General features: G+C 40.5%; 1 protein-coding gene across 1 annotated transcript; it reads right to left on the reverse strand.

Annotated features, from left to right (window-relative positions):
- Positions 1-10,230: 10,230 nt before the first annotated feature.
- LOC105898007 (butyrophilin-like protein 8) lies at positions 10,231-13,896 on the reverse strand. The gene is made up of 4 exons (XM_042709754.1): positions 13,779-13,896; positions 12,229-12,570; positions 11,603-11,884; positions 10,231-11,049 (listed from the first exon to the last, which is right to left on the reverse strand). Exons 1-4 carry the CDS (start codon positions 13,846-13,848, stop codon positions 10,865-10,867), a joined length of 879 nt encoding a protein of 292 aa, XP_042565688.1. The 5' UTR covers positions 13,849-13,896; the 3' UTR covers positions 10,231-10,864.
- Positions 13,897-17,995: the final 4,099 nt, after the last annotated feature.

A 17,995-nucleotide genomic window follows, 5' to 3' on the forward strand; every position in this document is an offset into this window, starting at 1 on the left:
CCCACATATAGGTCTTCATTATCAGTGGTGGGAGGAACTAAGTACATTCACCCAAGTACTGGTCTTACATATACTTTGTACTTCCACTCGACTACATTTCAGAGGGAAATATTGTCCTTTCCTCTCTACTACATTTATTTTACTGCTTTAGTTAGTTTTTTTTTTTACCCAATGTATAGCAAGCTTTTAAAATAAAGGTGAAACTAATGGTTTTTAACCCATTTGGCGTCTGACGTCTTGCAAAAAGCAGTGTGTAGTCGGGGTCACATTTCAGATGTCTGAGTTGTTAACAGTTCCATCAAACAGAGTATTTTCCTCTAAACTTCTCAAATGGTTTCATTTTAGAAAATGATCCAAAATCTCACCAAAAATTAAAGATTAGACAAAAATTCCAAAAACTGAAAGCAGATTTATGTATCAGAAGTTTTTTTTATTCATTCCTATCCCATGAATCATCTCCTCAGATTTATCTGGTGTCCCTGTTTATAAAACTATCTGTACAAACTAGCATCACCTCCAGCAGCTACAACAGAAACATACGGCTTATACACTGTTGCTTTCGTATTAATAATTAATAATATAAAATAATATATCAGCTAGTTAGAGGGACTAAACCAGTACTTTTACTTTAACTACATTTTACTGCTAATATCTATGTACTTTCTTTTACCGAAATAGGGTTCTTCATGCAGGACCTCAGCTTGTACTACTTTTTTTGGTAGTTTGACTTAAGTAAAGGATCTGAATACTTCTTCCACTCTTACTTCTTAACTCTTCATTATGGTGATAGTATTGATGCTTAATAGGATACCACATATCTGTCATTGATTGAGTAGTTTAATTAATAAGCCCACAAATACTAGGAATGGCTCACTAAATTCACTTGAACTTTTATCAATATTATGCTACCCTTAAAGGTCGCGAAAGTTTGAAATAAATGTGTCATACCTGCTGGGCAGTTATATGGGCACTTTGATACATTATCATGCCCGTTTTGTTCAATTAGCTTAATTGTCAAGCTAATCAGGCTGGCCCATGCTGGAGCAACTACATGTATATTCAGAGGTAGGCCTAACAGGTGCAGTTCTTTAACATGAAAGGCTTAGTACAAACGTCTGTTGTGTAGTATTAAGCATAACATGGACCACCCTTTGCCAACAATTTGAATATTACAGAATTAATTCAGATGTCGAAGATGATAGAAAGACGAGGCAAACTCACCGCAGTATTTGGAGTAACGTCGACTCTCAGTCAGCTTTCAAAGGCACAGATTGGAAGTTATTGCAGTCCAATGTTCCATTTACGAACCTTGACGACATGGGTCACCTAGGACTGCTCTTGTCTGCTCCGAGAGAGAAAAGTGTTACGCAGCACCTGACACTTCAGCGATTAATGATGCCAAGGTCAACCTCGATTAATCGTCATCCTCCCCAGACGATTATTTCTGTTCTGTCAGATGTTTCAGTGACTTGCTCGAGTATAAATGTTGTAGTTGCGGTCAAGAGGACTTTTTATGGATTCTCAGTGACTGCTGATGAACTAACGTTTGGTGACTTTTGCAAAAGCAACGGTATTCTAAAACCATATAGTACAGGTCCTGGGGAAGATTTGTATGCACTTCATTTAGCGGAGAATATCTCAACTGTTATAGACTAATATGACCCTATTGAACAACGTGGGATGTGTGCCAAAATCTCTATCCGGGACGAAAGTCCTGAAAATGACACTAATGACACTAGGTGACACTATTATCACACTACAGGTGAATGGGACTTTTTTTTCCCTTTATATATATCCTCATCAATTTCTACTCGATTACTGTTCATATTAAGATAAATACTTTTTGTATTACACTTTGTCTAAAAAATATTAAGACAAAGACTAATATTAAAATATGCAAATGAGGCGATATCTCATTATATATGCGTACATAAACCCTTGAAGCTACAGATTTTCTGAGGTGATCACAATGTTCACAATGACCATGATTATAAGGTCATAGAAGAGTGTAAGCATTCTGATGTGATATAAATAAAATGCCTAAAAAAAGTTACAAGTATTACCTATTACATACAACTAGCAACATACAGGAATTGCCAGTTATTTATTAACCTAAACTTAACTTTAAAAGCTTACATTTCCTAGCTGTTCTAAATATTGCTGTCATTACCTCCAACTTTTTTTTCAACAAAAGTTTACTTGGCAGCCATAGTGACCTGAGGTCATAGCAGAGCACATGGCTGTCAAGCAAGATGACTTGTGAGATCAAGAAAAGTAAGGAAATCTACTCTTTATTCTCTGTGTTGGCATGTACACTTAAAATGTGTCATTATCATATGAGTTTTAATTTTGTGTGTTTAAATAATTGTAATGAATCAGTCTTATATTTAATGTGGTGTGTATTGTAGTTAGCTAACTACAGTTTGTTACCTAGCTAGCTGCTAGCGTTTTTGTTTTGTTTTTTGCAAAATGGGGAAAATGTCATCACCAGTACATCACAACTTGTGTTCACATAGTCTCAGACAAGTTGATGAAGTTACAGTGTCTTAGTTATTCCTCACAAAGAACAGATATGTTGGTACATACCAATTTCTCATATTTGAAACCTTATTTTACAACATTCCAAAAGATCTGGAGAGAGTGAGAGAACAACTTATCTATCCTGTCACATCATAAAAAAGACCAGTATGTTGATCTCCTTGATATGAGGGATGATGTTGGAGGAGAACTCTCGATTCATCATGACCTCAACCCGAGCACTACAACTAAAATAGTAAAGATGGTGCAAGACATAGAGGAATATCTCCTCAAGGTATGCAGTCCTTTAAGAGACCAGGTAATGCTTAAGAATGTTCTCACTGGAGAAATTGTGACCAAGGTAAATGTAGACAAGTTGTTGTGCTGTATCACAGAGGGCTGTGCTGCTTGTGCTAAATTTATCGATGATCGACTCAGAAATAAGTCGATATTGATACACTCGACTATTAGTAAAGTCAAGTTTACTTTGCCAAAGACCACCTTGAATTTGGCTTCCAAAGCAGACATCAAAGATGAGACAATCAAAGCTCTCATGTTTATTGAGTATGGGTGTCACTGGGGGTTCACAGTTGAGGAGCTACTCCAGCATGAGATCACCAACTCTGCATTCTTCTTGGTTGACAAAGACGGTTACTTGAGGAAAAGTGCCAAATCAGAACTTGGGACTGAGCTGTTGAAGTTGTGTCCACAAATAGATATAAAAGGTCCAGATACCCCCCCGAAAACACACGCCATCATTATCGACTTCATGGCATTGGTGAAAAAGGTCTCCTTAAAGAAACTTGATCCACCCATCAAGACATTCCACGACTTTGCTATTGCTATGGACTTTGAGACGACCCCTTGCACCTCCACTAATGCAAGAAAACATATACAAAGAGCCTATAATCAACAGCAGCTTTGGGTCCAAGCACCATTTACAGACGCCACCTCAATCTTAAATGCAGATGCTTATGGTTTTGTAAGAAAGGGTAGTTTATTAGTCCCTGAGATTGTAATCTCAAAACCTGAAGGTTTGCCAGATCCCTGCTCATGTGGCAAGTGTGCACACAAGAATGGATGTCCCATTCGGGTAGCTGGTATCCGTTGTTGCAAGTACTGCAAATGCAAGGGAGGCAATAGTTGTAAAAATCCTATCACTGAATGAGCTCTCATTATCATCCCCATACCTGGACTCCAACCAGTACCTGGACCTGAAGTGTTACCTTGCAACACAGGGAATAAACCTGCTGTTGAACACCCCCGCCTTGATTAATCCATAAAGTATTGTAGTCTCCTATAGACAAACAGGACTTCACACGTTATCTTTTATAGGAGTCCGCAAGCCATCTTGTCTACAAGTTCGTGCTTCTCTATGTACCGAAGATCACCCAGTCTCCGGTCCACAGAGCCCGTCGGATAAACGTTGGAATAGAATGTAGATTCCCAAGGTTTGCTTTCTCTCGCATGACTTCTTAATTGGGTCAAATTAAACAGATTTATAAGACTTAATGACTGGGTCAATGTAGGTAACATCATGTGTAGGCTATCAGTTGGCTGTTCGGCCTATGGAATAAGCCTACCAGGAAAATTATCAGGAGCCACCCTCCAGAATTCCGAATCCAACTGATGGACAGTATAAGTAGTCCTAGAACACGCAACTGGCACATGCTACAGCACCTTTCCACATTCTCTCTAATCTTTTGACCATAGTTTAAACATACATGGCTACAGTGCTGTGCCTACACCTTGAAAAGCATTTAAAAATCTAATTAGAATTAGAACGAAATTAGAAAGAGCAGCACATTCCTAGATAGATGGTTGTAGACAGAATGAGTCACGTGATTATAGATGACGCATTATAGCCATAATATTCCTTTCAAACCGACTGTGTTTCTGAAAGATGCTTCATCTCTGCCAAAGTCATCATCTCTGCCCAGCCCTTACACTGTGTGTGTGTGTGTGTGTGTGTGTGTGTGTGTGTGTGTGTGTGTGTGTGTGTTTCAGTCACGTGGAGTTCACCAGCCCTGTCAAACACTTACCTTCTGGGGCAGGAGGTCTGTGTCCAGGTTTCTGCTCTTGATCTGCCCCCGCAGGAGCCAAGTTATTTGTCAATCATTGCTATGTGGCGCCCTCTACCAGCACCTCAGAGAAACACACCATCATTGATAACTTCGGGTACTTGAACTTAAGCTCATTTTTTTGTAAAATGGTTCAATATCATCTTACTTCAGTCCTAGTGTTTCAGTAATTTCCCTCCCATGGAGTAGAGTCTAGTAAAAATGATACTGATGGATGCTAAGAAAAAGAGCAGTTTGTGTTTCCATTTTTATGGATTCTCAGTGACTGCTGATGAACTAACGTTTGGTGACTCTTGCAAAAGCAACGGTATTCTAAAACCATATGGTCACCTGATGTTCAAATATTCTTTAACAGATTGTGGAAGCAAACGTGAGGTAAATTTGAAGATTAATCCATAAAGTATTGTAGTCTCCTATAGACAACCAGGACTTCACACGTAATCCTTTTATAGGAGTCCGCAAGCCATCTTGTCTACAAATTCGTGCTTCACTATGTACCGAAGATCACCCAGTCTCCGGTCCACAGAGCTTGTCGGATTAACGTTGGAATAGAATGTAGATTCCCAAGGTTTGCTTTCTCTCCCATGACTTCTTAATTGGGTCAAATTAAACAGATTTATAAGACTTAATGACTGGGTCAATGTAGGTAACATCATGTGTATCAGTTGGCTGTTCGGCCTACATGAAATGAGCCTACCAGGAAAATTATCAGGAGCCACCCTCCAGAATTCCGAATCCAACTGATGAACAGTAAGTAGAACACGCAACTGGCACATACTACAACACCTTTCCACATTCTCTTTAATCTTTTGACCATAGTTTAAACATATATGGCTACTACTACAGTGCTTTGCCTACACCTTGAAAAGCATTTCAAAATCTAATTAGAATTAGAATGAAATTAGAAAGAGCAGCACATTCCTAGATAGATGGTTGTAGACCGAATGAGTCACGTGATTATAGATGACGCATTATAGCCATAATATTCCTTTCAAACCGACTGTGTTTCTGAAAGATGCTTCATCTCTGCCAAAGTCATCATCTCTGCCCAGCCCTTACACTGTGTGTGTGTGTGTGTGTGTATGTGTGTGTGTGTGTGTGTGTTTCAGTCACGTGGAGTTCACCAGCCCTGTCAAACACTTACCTTCTGCAGCAGGAGGTCTGTGTCCAGGTTTCTGCTCTTGATCTGCCCGCAGGAGCCAAGTTATTTGTCAATCATTGCTATGTGGCGCCCTCTACCAGCACCTCAGAGAAACACACCATCATTGATAACTTCGGGTACTTGAACTTAAGCTCATTTTTTTGTAAAATGGTTCAATATCATCTTACTTCAGTCCTAGTGTTTCAGTAATTTCCCTCCCATGGAGTAGAGTCTAGTAAAAATGATACTGATGGATGCTAAGAAAAAGAGCAGTTTGTGTTTCCATTTTTTTTTTTACATTTCTATGTATTACAGGAACAATTTAAAGAGTTTGGATTATATTTTATATCTAGATGCGAACAGATGCTAACTCTCAAACAGATACTGGTATATCTTTGTCTCATAGTCTGGGATCAGGCTGCCCTTTTGTCTGCCAGTGTTCGGCAAGAATGAATGGGTAATCCAAAACGTCTCGGTTACTTACGTAACCTCGGTTCCTTAAGCAGGAACCAGATATAACAGTATGGTACATGACGTCAGTCATGGGGTACAAATCGAAGCATTTATCTATTCACGCCTGAAAGGCCGCGAGATCTGTCAGCGCGCGCTCCTGGCCCCGCCTGCCAGGAGTACTATAATATCATTACGCGCCCTCAGATCTGCCTTGGAAAGAAACTGAGCAAGACAATCAATCCAAGGTAACACTGTACACGCCAACTTTGTTATATCTGGTTCCTGCTTAAGGAACCGAGGTTACGTAAGTAACCGAGACGTTTTGGATTACCCATTCATTCTTGCCGAACACTGGCAGACAAAAGGGCAGCCTGATCCCAGACTATGTGTGTGTGTGTGTGTGTGTGTGTGTGTGTGTGTGTGTGTGTGTGTGTTTCAGTCACGTGGAGTTCACCAGCCCTGTCAAACACTTACCTTCTGCAGCAGGAGGTCTGTGTCCAGGTTTCTGCTCTTGATCTGCCCCCAGGAGCCAAGTTATTTGTCAATCATTGCTATGTGGCGCCCTCTACCAGCACCTCAGAGAAACACACCATCATTGATAACTTCGGGTACTTGAACTTAAGCTCATTTTTTTGTAAAATGGTTCAATATCATCTTACTTCAGTCCTAGTGTTTCAGTCATTTCCCTCCCATGGAGTAGAGTAGTAAAAATGATACTGATGGATCCTAAGAAAAAGAGCAGTTTGTGTTGTGACATTTCTATGTATTACAGGAACAATTTAAAGAGCGTGGATTATATTTTATATCTAGATGCAAACAGATACTGGTTTACTGTATCTTTGTCTCATAGTCTGGGATCAGGCTGCCCTTTCGTCTGCCAGTTTTCGGCAAAAATGAATGGGTAATCCAAAACTCTCCATAGAGGAGAATTCAGATGTTGACTGGCAAACCAGACAGCTGATGTATGAAATTGATGAACTCATTAAATCCATTTTCATGTTTCCAGATGCCTGCAGGAGAGCCTGAAAAGCCCTCACATTTCTAGGTTCCTGTCCCCCAGAACAGATGACACACTTAGCTTTGCGATTGCTGCATTCCAATTCATTGTTGATTCCGATGCCCAGGTCAAATATTCTGTGGGGGTCTTGGCAGCACAAAGGCCATTCATTTTGTACATGTTTGGCTTTACTTCGTAGACTGAAAGTTTGTAACAACCTGTGTAATATAATATTAGGATTTTTTTCCCTGGCACGTGAAATCAGCATACTATCATGCAAGCAAATAATGATAATAAGTAAGATGTATTTCTTGTTCTGCCCAGATAAACCTTCACTGTAAGCTGTCGGTGACTGTTGATGGTCCTAGTCCTGTTCATACATCTTATTCATACAGTGCAGAGCACAGCAGGTGTGCACCTTTTTGTGTTCATGACATGAATAGGAGCGTGTGTGTGTGTGGCCTTAGAAACATCAGTCATAATTGACATGGATACAGTTGTATTAGACTTGACTTTAATCATACGGTGTTGACCTTATCTTTTTAGGTGTACTGCTCTAACTGGAGAAGACTCGATTTGCTCGACTCGAGTCTAATTGTGTTCCATCGAAGGTCAAGAGAGCCATGTATGAAGGCATGTGTGTCTACCTCCCTCTCACACTAATCACAGGTTTATAGAAATCTATATATTGCTAAAGTGAAAGAGTAGTCAGAGTATTTCCTATGATACCATCTCGGAATATCCCTTATAGTCTCCAGGAAGTTTGGTCAGAGACAAAAGCAAAGTGGAATTTCTTTTCATTCCCTGCCTGCTTCTGCCACTTTTCTTCTTCTTCCTTGACTGTACACCTTTGCTCTCTTCTGCCCCCTGCAGGTTCAGTGAGTAGTGGACCAGTGTATTTTTCAGACCCCTCAGCACCAGTCAATGTCACCTCTCTTAACAACACACTCACAGATGATATCTGGTTTGATGTAAAATCACAGGGACAGATGGAAAGTGTGAACAGCCATGCTGACATTACAGCCTCTGATGCCATGCCGAAGTTAAAGGGTTATGCTGACTTCCCTGAACTATTTGTTATGGACGGAGAATCTGAGCCAGAGATGGTGGAGATCTTTGGCTCGGGGGGTGGCCCTCTGGAGAAGAGGAGGCCATTGGAAGTCGTAATTGAGCAGGGTCACTGGGCCGGAGAAGGATTAAGAGAAAAAGAAGGGCTGTGGTCAGTTTCCCAAGAGGGCATTCTGAAAATCACAGGCAGACACAACAAGTATGAGACGAGCGAAGAATTCTCTGAGCTTCTCACAGACCGGACGTTGAGGTTGAATGAGGACTCTGTGATACCATCTCAGAAAAGAGAAGAGGATGAAGGAGAAGCAGGGTTAAGAGGAGAGGAACAGAGAGGTTTACAGAATGACTCAGTGGAGGGAGATGGTCTGGGTGATTATGATGGACTTGTTGAAAGGAGTGTGGTGGGTGAGTTTGAAATGCAAAGGAAGGAATGAAGGTTGAGAAGAAGTCAGGAAATCCTTGCAAATTTGTAGATTGACTAACTTCCTGAAACCTACTAACAATAATAAAATGTGATGTGTGATAAAATAGAGTTCACATTTTCAGCATTTTGACATCATTGTTCTGTCTTCAACTTTACCTACTAACACAATTCATCACTGGTGCCATAGTTAAAAGATATATTTGTAACAGATAGAAGAATGATAGTCTTAGCATTTCTTATTTAGTAAGTCATTCACTACAAGACCTAGTGAGATGGGTGGAGGAAACATTGTAAACAAATGTTGCCCCTTTGTAAAAATGACCTTATATACTCTGGTAGTCAAAAATCCATTTGTGTGAAATCATAAATGCCACAGGAAAGTATCACAGGTTAGTGAAATATAAGATAATTTGTCCTATGCATTCTTTTTTTCATTCAATGTATGCCATGGTGATGTCTCATTGTGATGTCACTGTTGCCTAGGCTTCCTCGAGAAGTAGAGTCTGCTCTGTCCCTTCCTGTAGAGAGCCTCAGTGTTACATTTCCAATCCAGTCTGTTGTCAAGGCGAACACCCAGGTATTTGTAAGCCTCCACCTGTCCTCCTGAAGTCTACAACCATCTTATTGGCCACATTTCAAAAGCAGGTGTCTGTTTCCACACAACGACAAAAATGTCTCCTGTCCACCATTGACCACAACTGGAGTCTCATCTGACAATGTCTGCAGATGACAGGACACCAACTACTGGATGTCTGTGGTATACAGTGTGAAGCTGACGCGATATCAGCAGATGAGTAAAGCATTTCCATAACTCCCACAGCTGGAGCCTACTAGTTTAACACTGAATGATCGCTCACATGGATTTCCCAAAACAACAGATGCACTTTATTCTAAACAATATCAGTTTTCAAAGTCAGAGCATGTCATAACATATCGAGCCATGCTACTGATACATACATTTTGAATGGCAGTGCCATAAAAAGGCCTGCATATTTCCAGTGTTGTGTGTCATAATAACAGTTGTTTTTTCATGCAGCATGATTTCAACTTTCCCATATTGATAGTGGTAATAAAACAGGTTATATGACATCCCTAGACAACCTGAGATCTGAGCGAGAAAGGGAGGCTATCGATACTTCTCTGAGATTACAGGGGTTCATTGTAGTCATGAACAGTGTGCTCTTTCAGTGGCATTTTTATTGTGTGACCTTGCTGTAGATAACAATATGCAAGTATTTTTAGCAGCTGTATAACTATTTAAAGTCTAAGCTGCCAAGCAGAGTACACTAGCGCACTCATATTTACATCATATCATGGCAACCAGGTCCTGTAAACAATGGTTCAAAGCATACCAGTCCTCTCCACATTAACTAGGACAAAGTCAGGCAGACAATCCAGATACATTCCAATAAAACGTGGTGGATTACATTTTTTTTTTTAATTTAAAGAGTGACCCGTCACTCATTTCAAATACAGAAAGCTGCCGGCTTGACCCACACGTACATAGATATGTATGAGTGTAAAAAGGTTTTAAAATAATTCGTTTGAATTGTATACAAAATATGAATTTTATTTTCAGTAAAACAGGATTCATTCTCACCACATCCTACAAACACTCAGATGACAGCTTTTTTTGGAAGGTTTTGCCACTTGCAACCCGTACACCCACATCTATGACACAAAAAGCTATTCAACCTGTAGGCCTAAGACAGATGAACACTTAAACATGAATGTGTCCTTAGTAGCTAAGAGTTGCTATTTTGGGTCTTTGTCAGACTGCCAATACTCTTCCATATTATTGTGCTCTTCAATAGGAATGACATGGATATATAATAATACTTGAAATCATGTGAATGTTTCAAAAATGAATGAACACCCAGGTATTTGTGAAATGTGAAAGTGAAATGTTCATTGCATTTAGCAAAAGATACTAAAAATATATCCCAAATTGGCTGATTTCCTATTAGGAAAGGCTAAATATTGTTCACTCCTAGTAAGTATGAAATGCAGAATGATGAAACTCAAACTGTGGCAAACATCTGTGGCAAAGTGACAATTGTTACATAAAAATAAATAATTTTCTCATACAACAGACTGCTGATAAGAGATCCACCTTGGCTTTGGTCTGGACCACTTTAAAGTTATTTAGTCTCTAGTCCTGTGGAAGGAAGGGTGTTTTCTTTTCATGTTATGTCAACATGACTGAAACAATGTTCTGTCTTGGATAAGATGCCTTTGGTTCTGTTTGGTTTGCATATTGTCTGTAGTAATAGTAGTCCAAGAACGGCTAGTAAGAACACCAGAAATACAGGCAAGAGAATGAACTCCCTCATCCTGTGACTGGCTTTGGGAAAATCTCCTTCAGATTCTGTTAAAAAGACAAAAGGAAATATTGATTAGTTGATAAATTACTTTCTAAAAAGTATATGATCTAATCAAAACAACCAGCTTTTGTGCAGCCACTATATTCTTAATCTCCAGTGGCTCACCGCGTTGTATAAAAGCTGTGGTGACTAATATCTTGGTTAAATTGTCTTCAGAGTCTCACGGCTATTGAGACTTTAGATGTTCTAGGGTAAATAAAATGTGTTTTGGACTCTGCTGGCCAATGTAATCTACATCTTGAGTTTAAACAGTGTCTGGTTATATTATCAAATCAAGAAGCTTCCAAAGGGACCCCCCTATATGCCAGTGATTTGGACAGCATCACTATGAGCCAATAGCTTGTGCATAGGTGCCGCACATGGCCAGGAAAAACAGGAATTTTAACTTCCCATGAGATGCTTATAGCCTGCTTACAGCTATTTTCTAGAATTAAAAAATTTAATATTAAAAGGACATGCTTCCATCCCAGTTTGAACTAGAGTGCCAACCTGCCTGTGTTTACAGTAAACTTGCGTTTTGGGATCTGTTCTACCTACCGGGTAGGCTGATGTTCCTCCTTATCTCCTCCATCAGGTCCTCATTCCTCAGTATAAAACTCAGGGTAGCAATGGAGTTGTCTTTGAGAGTCAAGGTGCTGGACACGTTATAAAGCCCTGAGAGTGTGTCCCGTGTTAGACGGGTCTCTGTGCTGTTGGTGAGGTCTTCATGGTCTTGCAGCCAGCTCAAGGTGGGAGCTGGGAATCCTCCTCCTGAGGTTAGAAGAACCGTCACACTTCCGGGCTGCACTGAGAACTGCAGCACTGGCTCTGAATAAAGTGCTGAAACAGAGAGATACAAAATTGAGGCTCCTACTAAAAGGGCTCAGTGACATGTCAGCAGTCAAGATCATCCTCCTCACCTCTACAGCCATAAGGGATCATAATAGAATGATCATGGTGCCATCGGATAGCTTGGAAGTCTTACTGAACTCAGTGAAGGCCCATTCTCAAGGCCATAGTCTAGCTTTGCCAGTCAGTTTATCAGTTTAATTAAATTAATCCTGTGCTTGTGTGTATCTACTGGATTCATGCGTGTGTGTGTGTGTGTGTGTGTGTGTGTGTTTGTGTGTGTGTGTGTGTATGTGTTCGTGTTCCCATCCTGAGAACGTATTGATTGTAATTACCTGCCACTTTTAGAGGGAAGCTCTTCCTCTCACTGCCCAGTTGCGAGCTCACGGAACAGATGTACTCCCCCCTATCTTCTATGGTGACGTTTTCCAAACGGAGAGATGCGTTGCCCTTCTGCATTTCTGACTGGTACAGGGAGGTGCGCTTCACATAGTGTGGGTTCTGGCGCTTCAGTTGGTCCCGATTGTAGTAGAAGCTGTGAACCACTTCTAGCCCCCGCTGCCAAGTAATCACAATGCTTTCAGGCTGCCAGACATTCCCCACGGAGAAACTGCAGGGCAAGACCACGGGCTGACCAAGAGTGACCACCAGGGAACTTGGAACGGTGACTTTGAATTCTGTAAAAGAGAAGTGTCTTGAGTCCTTTCATTCAAATTAAAAGAAGGCTGTACACTACAGGTCCTTACTCCCTCTGAAATGAGCCATCAGCTCCACCCAAGCTGCACATCTCACCTGCCCTGGACCAGGTTATGTTTGAGATAACAGATCAAAACCATTGACTATATGTAGAGGATTAGGTGTGCAGTGTGTCCATAAACATTGATCACGATGAATAAAAGCACCGCCTACTGACCAATCAATTATCTTAGAAAATGGCATTTCCACTTCTGAAAGATCTCGTGGACCTCACAGGTGGACCCATGACTGTTTAACATTGCCAGGATTGCAGCTGAAAGGATGATGCCAATATTGACTTACAAGTCGTAAGGAGACATCTAAGCAACCCATTCATTTAATGTAAAACACAGTTGTGATTAAAGTCAGATCTACTTGTGCCTTAAAAATGGGGCAGTGATATTGATAAAACTATTAACTTATGCATTTACAGCGTCAGTAAATGTCAGTATTTGTAAGTCAGCAAATGTTTTACTTTATGTCTGTATTTAAGTTCTTCATATTTGGTAAGGCTCATGGTTTGAAATATGGTGTTCTAGACCTCTCCATGTTTGCGATTGGTCATCTGGCGCCAAGTTAAGCCTGTCCCTGATGGAGCTGATGACCACTGATGCGACATCGCACAGGCATGACTGTTACTAGAGCGTGTCAAGCCAGCTAACTAAAAGATACAGATGATCCAAGAGTGTGGTTTAGTTACAAACCTGGCTTAGTGGCTATTAAGAGGTTTACCATTTACTCTGACTAAACTTGAGCCTTGAATGATCATAAAGTTTACTTTACCTTAGGCTTACCATTTTATTTATTATTTATTTATGATCGGTTGTGCGCTAAGGTCAAAACGTCTTAATAGAGCTGAATCCCACCTTGGAATGTACAACTGCTCTATTAATGTACTTTCTACTTCCACCGTTTTCAGAATACAAACACAAAAACGTGTTCTGATCCCTGGTCTCCTGTTTTCTCTAACGATACTCTGAATCTTTGATAGTCTTAACTTTACACCTTCTTCAGTGCCAAGTTATTGCTGCATTTCCAGCTATTGCTTGTTACTGTACGCTGAGAGAGGCTACAAAATGTTCGAGCATTTGTTTTCCCAAACACAATGACAAAGAATTATAGGCTTTAAAAGAAGTTGAGAGAGACTTACCCGAGCAGCAGGCTTTTATGAGAAGTAAAGAAAGATAAAATCCTTGTGCTGTCCAAAGTTTGAAACTCATGTCACGGTACTGTATGTCCAAAACCACCTTAAAAACTTAAAACAATTATTCATACAATATGTTGCTGTTCATAGAACTGTCATAGCAAGGGTATCCACCACGTCTTTTATATTACACTGATACTGAGTCGCTTGGCGCTGGATTAAGGCTTGGTTGGGAGACACACCCCCCTACGTAATGTTGTTACGTGGCAAACTAGGTGAGGATACTGTAATGGAATCTCTTTTTTTTTTGCGTTGGCATGGAGCTTGTTTTTATTGATTTTATATAAAGCACTTTGAACTGCAACTCTTGTATGATATATGCTATATAAATTAAGTCTTACTTACTTACTTACATGGAGAGTCACAAATACAATTTAAATAAAGTTACATATTTTCTCAAGTGACCCATTTCTGAAGATTATAATTGGACAGGAAATGACATAAAATGGACATCCACAATGGACCTCCAAAAATGCATAGTCATAGTGATTGGACAAATTTACAAAAAGTAACATCAGAATCAGAATTATTTTTATTGGCCAAATATATTTACACATACAGGAAATGAACTTGGTGTGGTTGGAGCATAGGACATAAAACATATAAACATATTAACAAAATAGCTAAAAAAAAACAGAGTCAGTGTGATGTATGGGGCTTGTCTGTTTGTTTGTTGATAGCCCGGAACCTTCTGCCGGATGGGAGTCTCTGGAATAGGTGGTGACCGGGATGGGAAGGATCAGCGATGATCTTGCCTGCTCTCTTGCAGGTCCGTCTAGAACAGACGGCAGGTCGCAGCCGATGACCTTCGCGGCTGACCGAATGATCCGCTGCAGTCTGCCTTTGTCCTTGGCAGTGGAGGCAGCGAACCACATGGTGATTGATGAGGTGAGGATGGACTCAATGATGACTGTGTAGAACTCGACCATCACTTTCTGCGGCATGCTGAATTTCTTCAGCTGCCGAAGGACGAACATCCTCTGATGGGCCCAGGAATCAGAATGACTCCACAGTGTTAACTGGGGAGTCACACATGACGAGGGGGACGGTTGGGGCTGGGCTCCTCCTGAAGTCTGCTACCATCTCCACAGTTTTCAGGGCATTCAGCTCCAGGTGGTTCTGACTGCCCCAGAAAGCCAGGATGTCGACTTCCTTTCTGTAGGCAGCCTCGCCCCCATTGGAGATTAGTCCAATGAGGGTTGTGTCATCCGCACATTTCAGGAGTTTGACAGAGGGGTGGCTGGAGGTGTAGTTGTTTGTGTAGAGGGAGAAGAGTAGAGGGGAGAGCACACAGCCTTGTGGGGCTCCAGTGCTGATGGTCCGGGACTCAGAGACAAGCTTGCCCAGCCTCACGCGCTGCTTCCTGGCTGACAGGAAGTCAGTGATCAACGGCAGGACCATTTCCATATTTACTCAAGTGACCCATTTCCGGAGATTGTAATTGGACAGGAAATTACACATACAGTGCCCTCCACAATTATTGGCACCCCTAGTGAGTATGAGCAAAACGGGCTATGAAAAAAATATGTCTTTGCTGTTTATCCTCTTGGTCTTTCACTCAAAATATTCACAAAAATCTTACCTTTTCATTGAAGTAAAATTATTGAAAGAAAAAAAACTGTTGAGATTAAATAAATATTTTTGTGTGCCACAATTATTGGCACCCCTTAATTTAATGTTTTGTGCAGCCTCCCTTTGCCAAGATAACAGCTCTGAGTCTTCTCCCATAATGCGTGATGAGGTTGGTGAACACATGGCACGGAATCTGAGACTATTCCTACATGCAGTATCGCTCCAGATCCTTCAGATTCTGAGGTCAACGTAGACTCGGCTTCAGCTCATCCCACAGATTTTCTAAGGGGTTTAGGTCGGGGGACTGTGATGGGCATGGCAAAACCTTTATTCTGCGGTCGGTGAACCATTTTTGTGTTGATTTTGAGGTGTGCTTCGGATCATTGTCCTGCTGGAAGGTCCAACCACGGCCCATTTTAAGCTTACTGGAGGGGGCTGTTAGGTTTTCATTTAATATCTGCTGGTATTTGATGGAGTCCATGATACCATCTATCCTAACAAGATGTCTAGGGTTTATGGAAGAAAAACAGCCCCACAACATCAAAGATCCGCCACCATACTTCACAGTGGGTATGAGGTGCTTTTCTGTATGGTCTACGCCAAACCCACCTTTGATGTTTGTCGCCAAAAAGCTTTATTTTGGTCTCATCTGACCATATAACTCGATTCCATTGAAAGTCTGACTTACATTTGGAAAACTGTAGGCGCTTTAGTTTGTTGTTGATTGACAGCAGAGGCTTTTTTCTGGCAACCCTCCAGAACAACTTGTGGTGATGTAGGTGGCGTCTGATGGTAGTTTTGGAGACTTTCTGACCCCAAGACTCAACTAACCTCTACAATTCTCCAGCTGTGATCCTTGGAGATTCTTTTGCCAGTCGAACTATCCTCACGGTGCGTTGGGTCAATGTACACACACGTCCTCTTCCAGGCTGATTCTTAACATCTCCTGTCGCTTTAAACTTCTTAATTATTTCCATGATAGTGGAAATGGGTATTTTCAACTGTTTTTAGAGATTTTCTTGTGTCCATTTCTTGATTTGTGCAGCTCAACAACGTCAGCGTGTTCTTGGGTCTTTCCCATAGTGATGAATGACTAATGGAATTTGGCCTGTGTCACCTCATATTTGTACACCAGTGGAACAGTAAGTCATGGTTGACCTCTTAAGAGTTCCTTATCAAACAGCTGAACTTAAAAATGTAAAACATGACGGGAAATATACTTCAGTTAGATTTTAATTATAAGATTTTTCTAGGGGTGCCAATAATTGTGGCACACATGTTTGGGGAAAAATATTTATTTAATCAACAGTTTTTTTTTCTTTCAATAATTTTACTTCAATGAAAAGGTAAGATTTTTGTGATTATTTTGAGTGAAAGACCAAGAGGATAAACAGCAAAGACATGTTTTTTTATAGCCTGTTTTGCTCATATTCAATAGGGGTGCCAATAATTGTGGAGGGCACTGTAAAAATATTTTTTTAAAAATGTAAAAACTATTCTAACCAGTTTACACCATAACAACAGACAATCTCCATGGACCCTAACCCAGAGTACCAACTAGACCAGCTGTACCTATTCCGAAACACTGTGTTACCATGGTAACTACATACACACACTACACTGACACATGCATGGTGCTACTGGTTGTGAGAATCAGCTCTTACTGTAATACATACTTTTTAACTTTTCTTTAAATCAACCACAGTCTTTTCCATTTATTTCAATTAAACATTCTGCTAAATGTTTTCATTTCAATAATACTTACATTATCTTCAGAAATCGGTCACTTGAGTACATTTATGTACATTTAAATTATATTTGTGGCTCTCGATGGAGATTGTTGTAATGGTTTTGGTTGCCAATGCAAAAAAAATTATTCCATTACAGTATCCTCCCCTGGTTGGCAACGTAACAACAATACGTAGAAGGGGCGTGTCTCTCCCAACCAAGCCTTAAGCCAGTATACTATGAATACTTAGATTATATTTAATATGTGTCCAAATTATAGGTGTACTAAACGACTTAGTCTTCCACTTTGACATAAAATCTGGTCTCTGTAAAGAAGAATTCAGAATAATTCATTTGACTATGAAAGAAGTGACAAATAATTCATTTGACTATTTTGGTATGTCCAGGATAGCATATATCTATAGCATCTATCTATAAAGAGAGAAGTTAGTGGACATGTAGCATGAAGCAATGGGGTGAGTTTTCAGTGTATTACCATGCCAGTGCCAGCCAGCATGACATCAGCCAGTTTGGTTTCTTAGAGAGTAGAGAGCAGTAGAAGGTTGCTGCCTTGTTGCCTCAATAGATAGATGACTCAAGGCATAACTTTCAAGTGTAGTTTCCCTTATCTGCAACGGTGTGTCATAGAATGTCACAGTTGAGACGTGTCGTGTCACAAGTGAGAGAGACAGACAGAGGGAGAGATTGACTAAAGCATTTGAAAACAAAAACTGACTTAGACTTTTGAGATCGATCACGTGAAACAGTCTAATCATAGTTATGTGTCATGGCAGAAACAGTCCATGCAGGCACATTCTTTCCAGATCAGATAAGACACACCCACATGACTCATGAAACCAATT

This window comes from Clupea harengus, chromosome 14, assembly GCF_900700415.2.
Source record: "Clupea harengus chromosome 14, Ch_v2.0.2, whole genome shotgun sequence".
Lineage (NCBI taxonomy): Eukaryota > Metazoa > Chordata > Actinopteri > Clupeiformes > Clupeidae > Clupea > Clupea harengus.

Bases quoted from the DNA above. Each gene is read 5' to 3' on its own strand.
- LOC105898007 (XM_042709754.1), bottom strand. From the start codon at position 13,848: ATGAGTTTCAAACTTTGGACAGCACAAGGATTTTATCTTTCTTTACTT. The intron at 12,571-13,778 runs GTAAGTCTCTCT...TCTCTTTTACAG, and splicing joins CATAAAAGCCTGCTGCTCGG to AATTCAAAGTCACCGTTCCA. The intron at 11,885-12,228 runs GTAATTACAATC...TCTCTGTTTCAG, and splicing joins CTTCCCTCTAAAAGTGGCAG to CACTTTATTCAGAGCCAGTG.